This window comes from Bombina bombina, chromosome 1 (genome assembly GCF_027579735.1).
Source record: "Bombina bombina isolate aBomBom1 chromosome 1, aBomBom1.pri, whole genome shotgun sequence".
Taxonomy (NCBI): domain Eukaryota; kingdom Metazoa; phylum Chordata; class Amphibia; order Anura; family Bombinatoridae; genus Bombina; species Bombina bombina.
Window position 1 is genome coordinate 1,205,810,029 of NC_069499.1, and position 22,042 is coordinate 1,205,832,070.

The following is a 22,042-nucleotide window of genomic DNA, read 5'->3' on the forward strand; positions in this document are numbered from 1 at the left end:
CAAGTTCGTCATTTCGGCGTCGTCATTGACGCACAGGTTCACACAGGGTTGCGCCGTTAGTGATGCGAGTGCTTGTGTCATTTCCGGATATGGTTGGGCCAAAAAAAACTTCAGTTACGCTTGTGCGTTATACTTGGCGCAAAACTTTTTTTTCATTATTTATTTGCCCATTGCTTTTGCCTCTCTGCCTTTTTCTATGTCAGAGGGCTATGCTATTTGCATTTTTTTCTCTATTCCTGAAACTGTCCTATAAGGAAAATGACAAATTTTGCTTTATATGATGTTTTGTATTTTACATTTTTGCAAGATGTCCTCAATCTGATCCTGCCTCAGAAGTATCTGTCTGGAACTTTGCTGCCTGATGCTCGGTACTACTAAAGCTAAGTGCATTATATTTCCGAATATCATTGTATTGGTTATCATGATAAACTTTTAATGTACATGTTATACCTATGAATTTAAAGATATGTTATTCGCTTCTATTCCGAAGGCTTTGTCTGCTATTCTGCCTTCTAATCTAATATAAAGGTCTTTTACAAACTTCTCATAAGGTTGATTTAAACTTTCAAAATGACTGACAACATAATGGAATTATCCTCTTCTGATGAGGATCTATCTGATTCAGAAGATCTTTCCTCAGATATTGACCTAACAAAACTACTTATTCTATTTAAAATGAAGTATTTCGTTCTTTGTTACAAGAAGTGGTAATTATTTTGGATAACATGGAAACTAGTACCTCTTGTTGTTAGAACTATGTAAATTCTGTTTTTTAAACCTCCTGTGGTTACTCCAGAGGTTTTTTTCCGTTCCTGATGCTATTTCTCTTATGATTTCTAAGGAATGGAATTAGCCGGGTACTTATTTTATTCCTTCTTCAAGGTTTAAAAAATGGTATCCTTTTTCCAGCATTTTCTATAGAGTTTTAGGACAAGATCCTCAACTTGATGTGGCTATTATACTCTCTTGCTGAACTTACCTCTATTTCCTATGGAAGATAGTACTTAAGTTCTTTTAGATAGGAAAACTTGAATCTTATCTAAGGAAAGCTTATTTATATTCAGGTCGTCTCAGGCCTGCATTTTCTTTGGCTGATGCTGCAGCTGCCATCAACTTTTTTGTTGGAGATTTAGCGCAACAAGAATTGGATTCTGCTTTATCTAGTATTGTTCGCTTTCTGCAACATACTAATCAGTTCTGATGCATTTTTTAATATCATCAAGATTGATGTTAGAATCTATGTCTTTAGCTATTTTTAGCTACAAGAGTTTTGAGGCCTTAAATCTTGAATGCTGATATGACTTTTTAAGTCTAGATTTCTATCTCTTTCTTTCCAATGTGTAATAAGAGACCTAAGGGTAAATATTAAGCTTCTAAATTGTTTTCGTTCTTTTTTTCAAATAAGGAACAAAAACCTAATCCTTCCATATGGAATCTTTTTTCCAATTGGAAACCTTCATTAAATGGAATAAATCCAACCATTAAGAAACCAAAAAGCCAGCCCCCCCTAAGTCTGCATGAAGGTGCGACTCTCATTCCAGCTCAGCTGGATAGGGGCAGATTAAGGTTTTTTTCAAGAATGTTTTGGATAAATTCGGTCCATATCAATGGTTTCAGAGTATTGTCTCTACGGGGTTTCGAATAGGATTCTCCTGTGAGAAGATTTTTTTTTTCTCTCACGCATCCCAGCAAATCCAGTTAAAAGCTCAGGCTTTCCTGAAGTGTGTTTCAGACCTGGAGTTTCAGGGGTAGTCATGCCAGTTCCCTTTTCAGGGACAAGGTCTGGGGTTTTATTCAAATTATTCGTTGTCTCAAAGAATGAAATTTCATTCAGACCAATTCTGGATCTGAAATTTTGAATCGTTATGTAAGACTACCAATTTCAAATGGTTACATTAAGGGACTGTTCTGCCTTTTATTCAGCAAGGACTTTTTAGGTCCACTAATGGATTGCAGGATGTATACCCTTCATATTCCGATTCATTCAGATCATTATCAGTTCCTGAGGATTCTCTTTTCTAGATATATATACTAATTTCAGCACCTTGTACGAAGGGAGGAGGCATAAACAAAACAATTTATGGTACAGTATGACTATACTAGTACACTGTGTAGCATTAAAGGGACACTCAGTTTAAATAACATTTTCATGATTTAGATAAGCATGTAACTTTTAAACAACTTTCCCATATACTTCCATTAAAGACAAAACTGTGCACAGTCTTTTATATTTACTACTTTTTGAGTCACCAGATCCTACTGAGCAATGTGCAGAGAGTCACAGACTATACGTATATGCATTTGTGATTGGCTGATTGCTATCACATGGTACAAGGGGAGTGGAAATATAAATAACTTTGACATTTGTTATAAAAAAATCTACTACTTCATTTGAAGTTCAGACTAAGTGCTATTGCATTGTCTTGTTATCTTGCATTTGTTGATTACTGACCAAATCTAATGTGTTGACTGGTCCTTTAAGACGTTGAAACAATGCTCACCTTTTTGGACCTCAACATATGAGGTATATTGAAAGCGATGAGGGAATTTATCCTATGTGTGTTACAGGATGATGATATCCTTATGACCTGTTGGAGTATGATGCTTCTTTCTTTCTGTATCTTTGGGAAGTGGTGTTCTTCTTCCTTCCTTATGGAGTACGGTCTCTGTGTTTTTTTATAGTCTGGAGGTAAAACTTCTTCTGTATGTTTATATGGTATTTTAGTAGCTCTGTTGAGTATGGTAAATACCTCCTTGTGGAAAAAATGATGTTGTGCTCTTCCTCTATGGAGTATGGTAAAAAAAACAAACTCCTTGCAGTGTCCGAAGATCTTTAGGTGGTATCTGTTGGTAGAAGATAATCCAGGTTTGAAGGATTGCACTGGATACATATCCAGTATGTGACAGTCTTGTGATGATCATTGCGGTCTCAATGGACCAGAAGTGACGTTAGATGTGGGCGCTTGTCCCTTACGTTCACTTTGTCAGAGGGTGTATGTATATGTATGTGTGTGTGTGTATATGTGTGTGTGTATGTGTGTATATATGTATATATAATGTGTATGTGCTATGTGTGTTCTGTGTGTGTGTGTATATACCAGGGAGTGCAGAATTATTAGGCAAGTTGTATTTTTGAGGATTAATTTTAATATTGAACAACAACCATGTCTCAATGAACCCAAAAACACTCATTAATATCAAAGCTGAATAGTTTTGGAGTAGTTTTTAGTTGTTTTTAGTTATAGCTATTTTAGGGGGATATTCTGTGTGTGCAGGTGACTATTACTGTGCATAATTATTAGGCAACTTAACAAAAAACAAAATATATACCCATTTCAATTATTTATTTTTCCCAGTGAAACCAATATAAATCTCAACCATTCAAAATATACATTTCTGACATTCAAAAACACAACAAAAACCCCAATCCAGTGACCAATATAGCACCTTTCTTTTGCACAGGACACTCAAAAGCCTGCCATCCATGGATTCTGTCAGTGTTTTGATCTGTTCACATCAAAATTGGTGCAGCAGCAACCACAGCCTCCCAGACACTGTTCAGAAGAGGTGTACTGTTTTCCTCCTTGTCTAATCTCACATTTGATGATGGACCACAGGTTCTCAATGGGGTTAGATCAGGTGAACAAGGAGGCCATGTCATTAGATTTTCTTCTTTTATAACCCTTTCTTGCCAGCCACGCTGTAGAGTACTTGGAGCGGTGTGATGGAGCATTGTCCTGCATGAAAATCATGTTTTCTTGAAGGATGCACGACTTCTTCCTGTACCCCTGCTTGAGAAGGTGTCTTCCAGAAAACTGGCAGTAGGACTGGGAGTTGAGCTTGACTCCAATCCTCAACCGAAAAGGCCCCACAAGCTCATCTTTGATGATACCAGCCCAAACCCAGTACTCCACCCCTCCACCTTGCTGGCGTCTCTGAGTCGGACTGGAGCTCTCTGCCTTTACCACATCCAGCACGGGCCCCATCCATCTGGCCCATCAAGACCTCCACTCTCATTTCATCCAGTCATAAAACTTAGAAAATCAGTCTGAGATATTTCTTGGCCATTCTTGACGTTTCATCTTGGGTGTGTTTGTTCAGTGGTGGTCGTCTTTCAGCCTTTCTTACCCTTGGCCATGTCTCTGAGTATTGCACACCTTGTGCTTTTGGGCACACCTAGTGATGTTGCAGCTCTGAAATATGGCCAAACTGGTGGCAAGTGGCATCTTGGCAGCCTGCACGCTTGACTTTTCTCAGTTCATGGGGCAGTTATTTTGCACCTTGGTTTTTCACATGCTTCTTGCCGACCCTGTTGACTATTTTGAATGAAACGCTTGATTGTTCGATGATCACGCCTTCAGAAGCTTTGCAAGCTTTAAGAGTCGCTGCATCCCTCTGCAAGATATCTCACTATTTCTAGACTTTCTGAGCCTGTCAAGTCCTTCTTTTGACCATTTTGCCAAAGGATAAGGAAGTTGCCTAATAATTATGCACACCTGATATAGGGTGTTGATGTCCTTAGACCCACAACCTTTCATTATAGAGATGCCACTCATCACCTAACTATGCTTAATTGGTAGTAGGCTTTCGAGCCTATACCAGCTTGGGGTAAGACAACATGCATAAAGAGGATGCTGTGGTCAAAAATACTCATTTGCCTAATAATCCTGCACTCCCTGTACTATAATATATATGTATATATATATTATATATATACTATATAATATTATATATATAAATATTATATATATATAATATATTTGTGCTGTGTGTGTGTTGTATATGTTTGCTGCTGTGTGTGTGTATGTATATATATGTGTGTGTTATATATATATATATATATATATATAAATATAGATATTATTTATATATCATATATATATGTGTGTGTATGTGTATATACTATAAATATAATCTTCTGGCATTTTTCAGAGAATATGTATGATAGCACAAAAACTTTTCTTCACCTCATGGTTAGTGTTTGGCTGAAACTCATTTAATTATCAATCAACTGTGTTTACTTTTTTTAAATCATAATGCAACAGAACTACCCCAATGACCCTGATGAAAAGTTTACATACCCTGTGATTTTGGCCTGATAACATGCATACAAGTTGACATAAAGGGGTATCAATGGCTATTAAAGGTAACCATCCTCACCCTGTGATCTGTTTGTTTGTAATTAGTGTGTGTGTGTATATAAACGTCAATGAGTTTCTGGACTCCTGACAGACCGTCTTTCATCTCAGTGCCTGCACTGACGTTTCTGGATTCTGAGTCCATGGGAAAGCAAAAGAATTGTCAAAGGATCTAACCCATGGTTACTGATTAGCTGATAGGACCTGTGGTGTGGCTTTTTCAAGATGACACATAAGGGGGCACTTGAAGAAAGTTGGGCTGCATGGTCGAGTCACCAGAAGAAAGCCATTAACTACGCAAATGCCACAAGTATCCGCTTACAATATGCCCAACAAAGCACAGAGACAAGCCTCCAACCTTTTGGCACAGTGTCATTTGTTGTGTGATGAGACAAAGTTGAGCTTTTTGGCACAACCATAAACGCTACATTGGCAGAGGGAGTCCAACAAGGCTATGATGAAAGGTACACCATTCTACTGTGAAAACACGGAGGTGGATCGCTGATGTTTCTGGGGATGTGTGAGCTACAAAGGCACAGGAAATTTGGTCAGAATTGATGCAAAGAATGAATGCAGTATGTTATCAAAAATTACTTGGGAAAAATTTGCATTCATCTGCCCGGAAGCTGCACATGGGACGTACTTGAACATTCCAACATGACAATAATCCTAAACAAAAGGCCAAGTCGACCTGTCATTGGCTACAGCAGAATAAAGTGAAGGTTCTGGAGTGGCCATCTCAGTCTCCTGACCTCAATATCATTGAGCCACTCTGGGGAGATCTCAAATGTGCAGTTCATGCAAGACGGCCCAAGAATTTACAGGAACTGGAGGCTTTTTGCCAGGAAGAATGGGCAGCTTTACCATCTGAGAAGATAAAGAGCCTCATCCACAACTACCACAAAAGACTTCAAGCTATCATTGATGTTAAAGGGGGCAATACACGGTATTAAGAACTGGGGTATGTAAACTTTTGATCAGGGTCATTTGGATAATTTCTGTTTTCATTATGATTTAAAAAGAGTAAACACAGTTGATTGATAATAAATGGCTTCAGCCAAACACTAACCATGAGTGAAAGAAAAGTTTTTGTGTTATCATTCATATTCTCTGAAAAATGACCAAGAAATCATAAATTCTGCCAGGGTATGTAAACTTATGAGCACAACTGTTCATAAAGTTCATTGATAAAAATAAAGGCTATTAAATAGGGGGAAAAAAATGAAATTTATTTATTTAGAAAATATTTTACCAGGAAGGATACATTGAGATTTCTCTCATTTTCAAGTATGTCCCTGGGACCACAAAACATTGCATTAATACAATGTGTACAATAAAATACAAAAACAATAATACACAATATATGCAAACCATTTAACATAGAACTGTAGGACATATTTAATTCTAACATGACAAGGCACATTCTGTTTTGAGATATGTAGAGAGGGATCTCTTAAAGGATATTAGGCTTGGGGAAGTTTCTAAAGTGTGAGGGAGGTCATTCCTAATTGTGGTGCTCTGTAAAAAAAAGAGGATCGAGCTGCTTTCTTTTTGTTTTGAGGCAAGCTAAATAATGTGCTGGTACTGGATCAGAGGTTATAGGAGGTGGGAATAGCCGGGGAGAGCATTCTGCTCCAGGTAGGGTGGGAGCTTCCCAAGAAAGGCTCTTAACCACAAGGCAGGAAAGATGGAGGGGTGCGTCTGGATTTCAGCGTCAGCCAGTTTAGTTCTTTTAGCATGTCCACAATGGTGGGGTCCTGTAGTTACATTGTAGCACAAAGCGGCAGAACGAGTTATACAATGTATTAAGTTTATTAAGGTGAGTTTGCGGTGCAGGTGCATATACCTACGTCCCCATAATCCATGATAGGCATCAGCATTTGCTGTACCAATCTTTTCCTTTTTTATTCCTTACTGTAGGGCTGAGGCAGGATTTGTTTCTGTACAGGGCACCTAGTTTTTTGGATAAAATTTAGATGCAAGTTTTTCTATGTGGAGGCCAAAAAGATAGATTGGGGTCTAATAACATACCCAAGTGTTTAAAAGAGTGGACTGTGGTCAGCGTGCAATTGGATTTTGTTTTGATGCGAAGATGGGAATTTTGTAATTTGTGTAATTTAGGTCCCGTTCCAAAGATCATTGTGAGCAGTTTTGTCAGTGTTTAGGAAGAGTTTGTTTTTTGAGATACTGGCCAACCTGCTATTTTTTTTAATGAAATCCTGTAAACACAGTCCAGAAATGCTTGATGTTTGTGATTTTTTTTGTATGAGATTGTTTACTATTAATGCCATTTTGTGAAGACAAAAAGGGTTTCAGTACTATACCTCTTGTCTGTTATGCCAAATTTTTTTTTTACATTTTTTTTATACAGAGCAATAATACCAACATCAAAAACCAGATATTTGTGCTTGGTTTGAAAAAGTCTGATATAGTGTAATAAAATATAAACTCATTATCTAACTTTTTATAGCTTTACTTAAGTTGTTATTAATTTAAAAAGTTTTTTTTTTTAATCCAAAATGAATTCGGCTCGCATGTATGCCACCTGATATCTCTTTGAGAAGTTCATGCCAAAGACACAGGGTTTTCAGCTAAGATGGCTGTTCCCAGCAACAATTTCATGTGAGACCTCTTATAAGATGTGTGTCCTAGCTACCCCTTTAAGAAGCTGAGGTCCCAAACATGAGACCAGATTGGAGCAGCTCCTTAAAGATCTCTGAAGAATTGTGCAGGCACAAAAACATGTCCGATTTTAATATACTCTATCCCTATGCTTTTACATTTCCAATATTTAAAAAGTACTTTCCTCTATCTCTTATTCCTGTGTTGTAGTTGAATCATTTTTATAATATTAATGCTGACGTTGAGGCACCCAATGTGGGCAGTATGTCTGATGTGTCCTTAGTTCCTGGAAATTATATTCCGACACATATTGTGTTGGCACTGTGATATGACCAAAAGCTACAATGGAAAGGAAGTTGGCACAATATTAATCACAGCCTGATCACTGAGTTGCTAAAGGCGGGTATGGATTTGTGTGTTTGTTTCCCCCCCCCCCCCCACAACGTAACTTTAAAATACCGGCATAAAATGTAGGTCTGTTTTTTACGCCAGCCCTGCTAATATCTAGCAGTTTTTAGTCTCTGGATAAATAAACTACTTTGACTGCAATTGTTAAAAGTAAGGTTTTGAAATGAGTATAATAAATGTACTGATGTAATAAGGCTTTTGTTTTATTCTTGCGGAAAGCAAAGCTGCCCAGATAGGACGTAATGTAGCATGACAAAATTTTCCTATATCCTGTTATCTCATTCTCTGTTTTTTTATATGAGAATGGGAGGTATATTTAACTCTTTAGATCACAGTGGATACAGATTTGGAATGCTGCATTTGTTTAGCCATTTCTGTGATATTACAGTAGGTATAGTTACCTATGTTATCAGCCCACATATGATTCATTACTCAACCTTAGATGGTCTCTTATGTGTTCAAAGTGCGTTACTTCACTTGAGTTTTATCTATTACATTGAATATTTTTCTCCTACCTCTGTGCTCCCTCTGCTTTGTGTCTGTCTACATCAGTACTAGAGAGACCATTCAGAACCTCTGATCTATGGCACTGTGTGTCCCATGAGGGATCTTCACCTGATGTTAGTTTCTACATAGATATAGTAATTATAGATACTAAAAAGTGGGGAAAATATGTATGAATACTTTTTATTTGTCTCTTGCACAGGTTGTGTGTGAACATCTGTGATAAAGGAATGATTATCTTCAGCCATGATCGGCCGACCAGCCTCCCCCATTGGAAGCCACACCTTACTAAATGACGTGCCACTTCTACCTACATGGTCAAATGGAGAGAGCGCACAGCAGGTAAATGGTTAGCAGCGGCGTGCATATTGTTTGTATTGGTGAGTTTTTTGTTTTTTTTTGCATAAAAGTTTTCCTGCCAACAAATTGCAATTTTTTTTTTTTTTCAAACTTTATCTCACCTTTGTTTGTGTTCTTGCCTTAATGTTGTCAACAAATTTTTGAAGTAATGTTTAAAAAATAAAAAAGACTTAAAGGGGCACAAAGGTTAAATTAAATTTTATTATGATTCAGATACTAGCATGCAATTTTAAACAACTTTCCAATTTACTTCCATTAAAAAAAAAATTCCACAGTCTGTTATATTTTACACTTTTTGGGTCACCAGATCCTACTGAGCATGTGCAAGAATTCACAGGCTATACGTATATGCATTTGTGATTGGTTGATTGCTATCACATGGTACAAGGGGGAGTGGAAATATACATAACTTGAAATTTGTTATAAAAAAAATCTACTATCATTTGAAGTTCAGACTAAGTGCTATTGCATTGTCATGTTATCTTTCATTTGTTGATTATGCCAATCTAATGTGTTGACTGGTCCCTTTAAGTCCGTTCGATTTAAGAGATGCTATATATGTTTAGTTTCAAACGATTTGTGCGCAAAATACATGATTAAAGGGATGTCAAAATTATGCTTTAAATGTAATGATTCAGATAGAGCACGCAATTGTGAATAACTTTTTATTTCTTCAAGATACGACGAGTCCATGGATTTCATCCTTACTTGTGGGATATTATCCCTCTCTGCTAACAGGAAGTGGCAAAGAGCACCACAGCAGAGCTGTATATATAGCTCCTCCCTTCCCCTCCACCACCAGTCATTCTCTTTGCCTGTGTTATACTAGGAAGACATGGTAAAGTGAGGTGTTAGTTTTAGTATATTCAATCAAGAAGTTTTTTATTTTAAATGGTACAGTTGAGTACTATTTTCCTCAGGGGGATATGAAAGAAGATTTCTGTCCTGAGGTTGATGATCTTAGCAGTTGTAACTAAGATCCATGCTGGTTCCCACAAGACTTCCGAAGGTAACCATGAGACATCTTCAGGATGGAGACCGGTTTCATGCTTCAAGCAGCATTAAGGTATGTGCAGCCTTTTTATTCTGAGGAGACTTGGTATATCAGAATTGACTGACATGTATTTCCCTGTATAGGAATGGGGTAAGCAGTAATCCTATTATTCAGAAAGTGGTTACTGGAGTCTCTGGAGTTTTATTACAGATTGTTGACATTTTATGGGCTTTCATGACACTATGGGAGAGGCAATATAAAACGTTTCCTAAAGTTTTATTTTTGGCATACACTGGCTGTTTACTGATGTGTTGAGGGGCACATTGATTTTATTACATTGTGTGTTAAAACCGCTTCTCCATGCGGTTGGATTTGGGCCTGCTCCCGGTATTGACCTAAGGGTTTTCGCACGCTTAGATGCGCACTTCCCTTCAGTCTAGGCAGCAGTAACTCCGGTGGCTTCTGACTGTGTACTAGCTCCAGAGTTTTGGATAGCTGTTTCAAAGTACCCTGGGGGCAGGTAGGCGCCACGCCGAGCTGTTGGAAGAGGTGCAGAGGGTATTTTTGATTATAAACTGACATTTTGTTGATCTAAGTAATTTAGAGCCTTATTTTTTTCCCTTGCTTATGGGGTGCAATAATTTTTGGATCAAACAAACAACGTAATTTAAGTTAACTTTAGAGTTGATTAAGGTTATTTGAGCAGTTTTGAAAATTTGTTCACTTTTTATTTTCTTAAAGGCGCAGTACACGTTTTTCCAAAGTTTATTTAAAAAAAAAATGACAAGTGTTTAAAACGACTTCTGTGTTCTTACTAGTCTGTTCACACAGGTCTGACACTGAGAATCTGAATCTCCATTGTTTCCATGTGTTAAGAAGCTATTGTGCAAACCCCCTCTAACATTGCGTAACTTCTTGTACTGAAAGAGCCTTACCATGGTAAAGACATATACTTAGGTCAAGGAAGTGTGCCTAAGGATGATTCTCAGTCTGAAGAGAATCAGGATATGCCATCCAATTCTCCCCAAGTGTCACAACCTTTAACGGCCCACACGCAAGCGACGCCAAGTACTTCTAGTGCGTCTAATTCTTTTACTCTGCAGGTGATGGCTGCAGTGATGTCAACTACCCTTACAGAGGTATTATCTAATATTACCGGTGTTGCAGGGTAAACGCAGTAGGTCAGTATCCACTTATACTTTATTAAGCTATTTCTGATGTACCCTCACAGTGTCTGAGTTAGGGATCAGGGAATTACTGTCTGAGTCCAGAAATTTCAGATCAGGGAATGTTTTACCTCAGACAGATTCGGAACACTATGTCCTTTAAATTTAAGCTTGAACACCTCCGCTTGTTGCTTAGGGAGGTTTTAGCGACTCTGGATGATTGTGACCCTATTGCAGTTCCTCCAGAGAAATTGTGTAAAATGGATAAATATCTAGAGGTACCCACTTACACTGATGTTTTTCCGGTTCCCTAAGAGAATTTTGGAAATTATTAGAAAGGAATGGGATAGACCAGGTACTACCCGTTTTCTCCCCCTCCTAATTTTAAGAAAATGTTTCCCATATCTGATTACCATTCGGGACTCATGGCAAACAGTCCCTAAGGTAGAGGGAGCTATATCTACCCTTGCGAAGCATACAACTATACCCATTGAGGACAGTTGTGCTTTCAAAGACCCTATGGATAAGAAATTAGAGGGTCTAACTGAAGAAATTATTTTTTTGGTTTGAGGCTCTAGAAGAGTCCTCTTAAGGTTGAAGACTCCCCATTAGATGACATCTTAGATAGAATTAAGGCTCTCAAGCTAGCTAATTTCTATTATTACTGATGCCGCTTTTCAAATTGCTAAATTAGCGGCAAAGAATGCAGGATTTGCTATTTTAGCACGTAGAGCATTGTGGCTCAAATCTTGGTCTGCTGATGTTTCATCAAAAACTAAACTTTTGGCTATTCCTTTTAAAGGTAAGACCCCTTTTTGGGCCTGAATTGAAGGGAAATCTTTTCTGACATTACAGGAGGTAAAGGCCATGCCCTACCTCAGGATAAGTCTGTTAAGGACAAGGGGGTAAACCAAAATAATTTTCGTTCCTTTCGGAACTTTAAAGAGGACCCTCCGCGTTCCTTTTTCTTCCACAAAGCAGGAAGGGAATTTTACCCAATCTAAGTCAGTCTGGAGACCCAACCAGAACTGGAATAAGGGCAAACGATCCAAAAAAGCCCGCTGCTGCTCCTAAGACAGCATGAAGGGGTGGCCCCCGATCCGGGACCGGATCTAGTAGGGGGCAAGACTCTTTCTTTGCCCAGGCTTGGGCAAGAGATGTTCAGGATCCCTGGGCACTAGAAATAGTGACCCCACAGTTATCATTTGGAATTCAAGGACTTTCTCCCAAGAGGGGATTTCATTTTTCAAAATTATCTGCAAACCAGATAAAGAGAGGCGTTCTTAGGCTGTGTAAAAGACCTTTTTACTATGGGAGTAATTATCCAGTTCAAAATTGGAACAAGGACAGGGGTTTTACTCAAATCTATTTGTGGTTCCCAAAAAAGAGGGAACGTTCAGGACCATTTTAGACCTCACGTGTCTAAACAAATTTCTAAGAGTTCATCATTCAGATGGAGACAATTTGAACAATTTTACCAGTGATCAAGGTAAAATGACTACCGTGGACTTGAAGGATGCTTACCTTCATATTCCTATCCACAAGGATCATTATCAGTTTCTAAGGTTTGCCTTCTTGGACAAACATTATCAGTTTGTGGCACTTCCCTTCGGGTTGGCCACAGAACCCAGAATCTTCATAAAGGTCTAGGGTCTCTTTTGGCGGTTCTCCGACCGCGAGGCATAGCGGTGGCGCTTTATCTGGATCATATTCTGATCCAGGTGTCCAACATATCAACTCAAAAAATCTCACATGGACACAGTGCTGTTCTTTTATGAGAACTCACGGCTGGAAGGTGAACATAGAGAAGAGTTCACTTGTTCCACAGACAAGGGTTCCTTTCTTGGGAACTCTGATAGACTCGGTAGCCATGAAATATTCTGACGAGGTCAGAAAATCAAAGATTTTAAATACTCTGCCGAGCACTTCAGTCCGTTCCCGGCCATCCAGTGCTCAGTGTATGGAGGTAATAATATTAATGGTAGTGGCAATGGACATCATTTCCGTTTGCTCGCTTTCATCGCAGACCACTGCAGCTGTGCATGCTCGGACAGTGGAATGGGGGACTATGCAAATTTATCTCACTCCGATAAATCTGGATCAAGAGACCAAAGAATCTCCTCTCTTTGGTGGTTGTCGCCGGATCATCTGTCCCAGGGGACTTTTTTCCGCAGACCCTCGTGGGTAATAGTGACAACAGACGCCAGCCTTCTGGACTAGGGCGCAGTCTGGAATTACCTGAAGGCTCAGGGGTGTTTGGACTCAGGTGGAGTCTCTACTTCCAATCAATATTCTGGATATTTGCCTCATTGATTCTCCAATGGGGAAAACTGAATTGGTCTGATGGCATCTCGACAGAATGCCAAGCTTCCAAGATATGGATCCAGGTTGAGGTAATCCCCAGGCCGAACTGATAGTACCTTGGTTGTTCAGCCTAGCTTATGTGTTTCAACGTTTCCTCTCCTTCACGCGGTGATTGCTCGAATCAAACAGTAGAGAGCTTCGGTGATCCTGATAGCGCCTGCGTGGCACGCAGGACTTGGTATGCAGATCTAGTGGACATGTCCTTCGCTACCACAGTGGAAACTTCCTTTGAGACAGGACCTTCTCAATCAAGGTCCTTTCCAACATCCAAATCTAACTTCTCTGCAGCCTGACTGCGTGGAGATTGAACGCTTTGATTTTATCGAAGCGAGGATTCTCTGATTCTGTTATCAGTACCTGATACAGGCTAGAAGCCTGTTACTAGAAAAATATATCATAAGATATGGCGTAAATATCCTTATTGGTGTGAATCAAGGGTTACTCATGGAGTAAAGTTAGGATTCCTAGGATTTTGCTCTTTTCTCCAAGGAGGATTGGAGAAAGGCTTATCAGCTAGTTCCCTTAAAGGGACAAATATCCAGCATTGTCAATTTTGTTTCACAAGCGTTTGGCAGATGTGCCAGGCGTTCAGTCTCTTTTTGTCAGGCTCTAACCAGAAATTAAGCCCTGTATTAGACCGATTACTCTCCCTGGAGTTTGAATTTAGTTCTTCAAGGGGTTCCATTTGAACCTTTCATTCCCATAGATATAAAATTATTATCTTGGAAAGTTCTGTTTTTGGTTGCTGTTTCTTCTGCTCGACGAGTTTCTGATCTTTCAGCATTACAGTGTGATTCGCCTTATCTCATTTTTCATTCTGATAAGGTGGTTTTACGTACCAAACCTGGATTTCTTCCCTAAGGTTGTTTCAAATTAAGAATATTTATCAGGAAATTATTGTTCCTTCATTGTGTCCTAATCCCTTTTTCCAAGAAGGAGTGTCTGTTACATAACTTGGACGTGGTCCGTGCCTTAAAGTTTTAACTTACAGGCAACTAAGGATTTCCGTCATCATCTTCATTGTTCATTGTTTATTTTGGAAAGCGTAGGGGGTCAGAAAGCTACGGCTACCTCTCTTTCTTTCCTTTCTGGCTGAGAAGTATCCATCCGCCTGGGTAATGAGACTGCTGGACAGCAGCCTCCTGAAAGAATTACGGCCTCGTTCTACTAGGGCTATGGCTTCCAATGGGCGTTTAAAAATGATGCATCTGTTGACAGATTTGTAAGGGCTGCGACTTGGTCGTCTCTTCATACTTTTTTCCAAATTTTCCAATTTGATACTTTTGCATCTTCCGAGGCTGTTTTTGGGAGGAAAGTCTTCAAGCAGTGTTGCCTTCCGTTTAGGGTCTCTGCTTGTCCCTCCCTTTCATCCGTGTCTTGTTGCTTGGTATTGTATCCCAAAGTAAGGAGGAATCCGTGGAACTCATCGTATCTTGTAGAAACAAAAGGACAATTTTGCTTACCTGATAAATTGATTCTTCTACGATACGACGAGTTACGGGCCTTCCCTGTCAATTTTAGACAGATTATGTTTTTATTATTTATACTTCAGTCACCTCTGCACCTTTTAGCTTTTCCTTTCTCTTCCTATAACCTTCGGTCGAATGACTGGTGGTGGGAGGGGAAGGGAGGAGCTATATATACAGCTCTGCTGTGGTGCCTCTTTGCCACTTCCTGTTAGCAGGATAATATCCCACAAGTAAGGATGAATTCCGTGGACTCGTCGTATCGTAGAAGAAATCAATTTATCAGGTAAGCCTAAATTTCCTTTTTTTGTTCTTTTGTGTGTGTATTTACATAGACATGAATAGAAACATGGATATTACAGACAGATATATAGATATTGATAAATTATACATATATATATATATATATATATTATATATATATATATATATATTATATATACACACACACATCTAGATAAGAGATATTAAAATTTTAATTATTCTAAAAAACAAGATACAGTTCCTTACCTAGTATAAAAAATTAAGACAATGCAATATACCTGCTAGTTCCCTGAATACAATTCTACTTTAAAGGGGACAATGAACCCAATTTTTTTTCTTTAATACTTAGAAAGAGCATGCAATTTTAAACATCTTTCCAATGTAATTATTTTAATCTAATTTTGCTTCATTCTCTTGATTTGAAAAGGATATCTAAATATGCACAGTAGCTGCTGATTGGTGGCTGCACATAGAGGCTTTGTGTGATTGGCTCACCTATATGCATTGCTATTTCTAGAACAAAGGATATTCTAAACAATGAAGCAAATTAGATAATCAAAGTTAAATTGGAATGTTGTTTAAAATTGTATTCTCTATCTGAATCATGAAAGAAAAAATTGGGTTTCAAGTCCCTTTAACTCCCTAGATGTGAATTTAATAATAAGGCTAGATCTTATTTAGTGGTACTCTGCTATTCTCTATGATCTAAAGAAGCATGAAAAGCATTTTCCAAAGCTTATGTTGGCTTCGCCTATTTTTCCATGACTTCATTCCTTTAATTGCCTATGCTAATGGCAACCAGAAACAATGGCTTAATCTGCAGGAACATTGCCTGGAATTTACTGCCCTGTTTCATATCTTAACCCGTCTTAAAAAAAAAACTTTTTATAATATGTATATTTTATTTTTATTGTAAATTGCAAGTATGTAATGAATATCCAAACATGCATCTTGCAATAACAACTAGAGTACACAAATATATTTTTCTGCAAGTGTGGAACAGATGTAGATTTTGTTTGAAATTCTACCATTATGCAATCCTGTTATGAGACATTTTGTATGTACTATTTCCACACTTTAAAGGCTTGATCCTTCTAAGAAACTATCAGCTGTGACCTATAAAAAGGAAAACAAAATACTCTAAACAAACATAAAAAAACAGATAATATGGTTATCTCAAATGTTCCTTATAACTGGTATATTTACGTTTTTAGAGGCGCTCCTAGACAATGGGAAAATCTTGCTGCACTTTAACCAGCCACCCTGAGCAATTTTGGCTCATATTTACCTCATTTCATACAGCTGGAGACCAGAGGACACATGAAGGGGCTCGCTAGATGAGCAGAGATCAATGATTTCTAATACAATTACTAAATAAGAAAAGTGTTTCAATATGAACCAATGGGCAGGAGACCATATACTGAGCTCTAAATGTATTGTATTAGTGTAATTATATTCGCAGGACAATAGTACATTGCACAAACTAAGGTGCAAATCATTTTGTGGTTCAAGTTATGAAGGAGAAAAATAAATATTATCAGATATTGGAATACAAAAAGACATTAAAAAATATTCCTGAGGATTTCTGGCTGTGGGCGGAGCGAACAGGTAGCTTGCAGGTAGCTACCTTCTGCCTCGCTTCTCTACGTTGGGGTTTAACTATTCTCCTGCCTTCCGAAGTGGACCTTGCTCTACCTGACTAAGTAGGGCCGGTGCAGGATACACGTATCCCGCAGTGGAAATCCCCAAATGGCATTAGAATTCTTGGCTGCTAAGGCACTCCATTTTATCGTTCTCACTTGATGATTGTGTCTTTGAGCTACCTAGCTGTTTGTGAGATAGTACTTTAATTAAATAGATTTGAGCAGGTGCCTCTTAGACAACAGAGGAGTCGTAGCAGCGGTTGCACCACTAAGATCGGGCAGGTGATCAGAGAGGTACCTACAAAAGAGAAACGACTTTCGCAGGGCGTACCTAGATCTTGGTCATACAGCCTGAAGTTTCTGCACTCGGATCAAGTATTACCTTAACGGAGAGATGGGTATATCCCATGGCTCCCCGTAAACCTAAGTCTCGCTTCAGTGAGCAGCTGCTCTGACAAGAGTGAGCTGGACCAATACCGTTGCCCACTGTGAACACACCTATTGCATTCAGTGTGGCCCGCGCTTCAGTTAGCAGGTCCCTGCAAAGGAGAACTATTTTATCAGGACGCACCTAGATTCCGGTCTTTCAGCCAGCAGCTGTTGCACCACCAAGATTGGGCCAGCCGACAGGTATAATTGGAACCCAGAGGTGGGCAGGTGATCAGAGAGGTACCTACAAAAAAGAAAAAATTTTCTTAGGATGTACCTAGATCCTGGTCATACAGCTTGATGTTTCTGCACTCGGATCAAGTATTACCTTAACGGGGGGATGGGTAAATCCCACGGCTCTTCGTAAACCTAAGTCTCGCTTCAGTGAGCAGCTGCTTTGACGAGAGTGAGCTGGACCAATCCCGTTGCCCACTGTGAACACACTTTCTATTGCAGTCAGTGTGGCCCATGTGGCGGTGTCCCGCGGTGGTTGTGTTTCTTCTCCAGTGCTCCCGTTTCCACTAAACTCCATCTGCACATTCAGCTGGAATTCCTGGTATCTTTAGTATCGTAAGTCTACCTCGGTTGAGGTTAGATAAAGTATTGGAAGTACCCAGGGTCAAGTTGTTTTTTGTTTGCTTATTTAAACTCTGGAAGGCAGGTTTTTTTGTCCCCTACGGCAAGAAACTTTTTGACCATATAAAGCATTTATTAGGTACTGTATTAATGTGGCTCCCGGTGCGGGGTTGGAAAGCAAACTGACATTTTGCGGAACATTCTATATAGACTGCATATTGTTACATTTTGCCTCCATGCTTTGAGATATAGACAAACCTGCAGGGCCGTTATGCAATAAAGTTTTCTGTATTTGTAGTCTACTAGATAGCTCTGTTTACTTTGAATTGATGTTTACTATTGCCTGATTTAGAAAGAAGTATACTATTTAAAGCAGTACTGTTGTTGCTACTAACTTAGGTTCTTAAGTCCTGCTTGAGCAATATTAAGCTATTCAGCAATACAAGGTGTCATATCTATCTGTGAGTAATTACTGGAAGGCTACAGCAAGTGCTCAATACTTGTTAGATTTCAGGTCTTATGATCCGTTTATTTGACCTAAACTAATACTGTGAAGCTCTTATTGCCTTTGTGTTTCATTCAGTGGGTTTGTGATCTGAACCATTAGTACAGCTTTGTCGATGCCTTGCTAGATATTATTTAATCAGGAACCTCAAGATCACTGTATTTTACTTTGAGAGTTATATATTTTCACAGTATTTGTGTATTTGCACTGTTTTGTTTTTTTTCTCTTTACATATAGAAGTACTGTATATCAATTACATCAGTTCCACAGGTTGAACAGGTTAGCACTAATTTGGACACACACAGAAGTATAGGTTTCAAGGTACAGCTTTTTGTTTCTAGGTTATTCCTAAAGTAGCCTAATCCCTCTTCCAAGATTTGCAGAGGACACTAGTCACTGCGTATAAGATAAAGTGCTTTTTTTTTCTTTTTCCACTCTGCTTTAGATTAACACACACAAGGATTCACACAGGTGAATGGATAGATTTATTTCACACCAAACATGCCCCTAAAAGGATAAGAAGGGCAGTACGAAGATTGCAGATCCCAACCTAGACACTTCATATGAGCGAAGGCTATCCGGTACTAGTTTTAATGATATGGCAGAGCTCGCTGCTGAGGTGGCTAAAGTTATTACACCTCACCTAAATGCTGTTAAAGAAATCAAAGCTGAAATTTCTAGTTTAACGGGTGAAATCCGACAATTCACTGCTAGAATGGAGGAGGTGGAGACAAGGGTGTCTGATTTAGAGGACAGATTCAACAGCAATGTCCCTATTATATCTAATCAAGGCAAGGCTATCTCTTTATTGCAAGTGAGAATTGAAGATCTCGAAGATCGGTCAAGGCACAATAATCAGTAGGCCCGCAGGATCTGATGGCTTTTGTCACTAATACTCTTCCTCAAGCACTCTTGATTGCGCCTCTTCCTGTAGCTTTCCAAATAGAAAGAGTACACCGAATTGGGTACCTAAGAGAGAATAATAATGCAGAATCTAAACATAAACCTATTATTTTTAAATTTAACTATCAAGATAAACTGTTATATTTAAAGTATTATAGGAAATCAATTCTCTTCTTATTGACACACATAAGATCTTGATTTTTTAAGATTTCTCTTCTGAGACGCTTGCCAAAAGAAGAGAAATGCAGAGTAAAGAGTTGGTTTATCCTGCGAAACTCATAGTGGCAAAGGCAGGGACTTCATATACATTAAACAATACTTAAGAAGCAATTTCTCTCTGTAAGGAACTAGGTCTACCGTGAAGTTGAGATATATATAATACACCATTTAGTTTTGATATTTCATTAAATTAAGGATGGAGTTTGGTTTTATATGTTTTCTAATTTTTAACCCCTTAAGGACAAGCAGGCGCGAGCTGCACTGTGTATAATGGCGCGGTCGGGCCGAGCTGTGACTATACAGCTGGCCCGATGCGCTGTGTGAAAAAAACACCCGCTCAGAAGAGCACAGAGAGCGGGTCTGAAAAACTGTCATTTTTTTAAAAAAATCAAAGGGAATATTAGGTTTTATAAAGATAAGGCTAATATAATGTTATAAAATTCTGCACTATGTGCAGAATTATATAACATTATTTTTGAGGTTTACTGACACTTTAAAGGACCAGGGCTATTTTTACATTTCTGCGGTGTTTGTGTTTAGCTGTAATTTTCCTCTTACTCATTTACTGTACCCACACATATTATATACCGTTTTTCTGGTCATTAAGTGGACTTTCTAAATATACCATTATTTTCATCATATCTTATAATTTACTATTAAAAATATTATAAAATATGAGGAAAAAAAACACACTTTTTCTAACTTTGACCCCAAAAATCTGTTAAACATCTACAACCACCAAAAAACACACCCATGCTCAATAGTTTCTAATTTTTTTCCGGAGTTTAGAAATACCCAATGTTAACATGTTCTTTGCTTTTTTTTGCAAGTTATAGGGCAATAAATACAAGTAGCACTTTGCTATTTCCAAACCACTTTTTTTCAAAATGAGCGCTAGTTACATTGGAACCCTGATATCTGTCAGGAATACCTGAATGTCCCTTGACATGTATATACTTTTTTTGCCACCATTTCACCACCAAATGAGATCAAATAAAAAAAAATTGTTCACTTTTTTCACAAATTTTTTCACAAACTTTAGGTTTCTCACATAAATTATTTACAAACAACTTGTGCAATTTTGCCATAAATGGTTGTAAATGCTTCTCTGGGATCCCCTTTGTTCAGAAATTGCAGACTTATATGGCTTTGGCGTTGCTTTTTGGTAATTAGAAGGCTGCTAAATGCCACTGCGCACCACACATGTTTTATGCCCAGCAGTGAAGGGGTTAATTAGGGAGCTTGTAGAGTTAATTTTAGCTTTAGTGTAGTAGACAACCCAAAGTATTGATCTAGGCCCATTTTGGTATATTTAATGCCACCATTTCACCGCCAAATGCGATCAAATTTAAAAAACAACAACAAATTTTTCGCAGTTTTAGGTTTCTCACTGAAATTATTTACAAGCAGCTTGTGCAATTATCGCACAAATGGTTGTAAATGCTTCTCTGGGATCCCCTTTGTTCAGAAATAGCAGACATATATAGCTTTGGCGATGCTTTTTGGTAATTAGAAGGCTGCTAAATGCCGCTGCACATCACACGTGTATTATGTCTAGCAGTGAAGGGGTTAATTAGGGATCTTGTAGGGAGCTTGCAGGGTTAATTTTAGCTTTAGTGTAGAGTTCAGCCTCCCACCTGACACATCAGACCCCCTGATCCCTCCCAAACAGCTCTCTTCCCTCCCACACCCCACAATTGTCCCCATCATCTTAAGTACTGTCAGTAAGTCTGCCAGTACTAAATACATATGCTGCTGTGTAGGATCCCCCTTAGCCCCAAACCTCCCTGATCCCCCCCCCCCCAAACAGCTCTCTAACCCTCACCCTCTACATTATTTGGAGCCATCTTGGGTACTGGCAGCTATCTGCCAGTACCCAGTTTACAAAAAAAAATATTGTTTTTATTTTTTTTTCCAACTTTTCTGTAGTGTAGCTTCCCCCCAGACTAAACCCCCACCCCCTCCCAGATCACTTAGATTATTATTAAATTTTTTATTCCCCCTCTCTCCCACTAAATTTAAACACATTGTTCCATAGTGTAATGGTTCCCACCCGCTCCCTCCCCGTGCACGTGCCCGCCCGCCTCCCCTGTGCATGCGCGTCCGTGCGCGCCTCCCAGCTACCCCGCCCACCTCTGCACTCAGCAAGCCATCGATGGCCGCCCCCCACCCACCGATGATTGCGGCCATTGATGTCCGGTGCAGAGAGGGCCACAGAGTGTCTCTCTCTCTGCATCGGATGGGGAAAAACTGTTATTGCAGGATGCCTCTATCGAGGCATCACTGCAATAACCGGAAAGCGGCTGGAAGCGATCAGGATCGCTTCCAGCCGCTTTAATCCCCAAAGTCGTACAGGGTACGTCGCTGGTCTTTAACCTCTTAAGGACATGTGACGGAATCTTTCCGTCATAAAACAATTGAGCAAACTGAAAGCTGTATCCTTAAAGGGTTAAAGACCAGTTTGTGCAAGACGTACCCTGT

The 22,042-nt window shown here is 39.0% G+C and overlaps 1 protein-coding gene across 1 annotated transcript in view; it reads left to right on the plus strand.

Annotated features, from left to right (window-relative positions):
- The first annotated feature begins 8,918 nt into the window (after window positions 1-8,918).
- LOC128664026 (fibronectin type-III domain-containing protein 3A-like) overlaps window positions 8,919-22,042 on the plus strand; it is a 170,451-nt gene continuing 157,327 nt past the window's right edge. Inside the window, 1 exon segment of the mRNA XM_053718678.1 lies at window positions 8,919-9,014. Coding sequence (XP_053574653.1) covers window positions 8,919-9,014 — 96 coding nt within the window.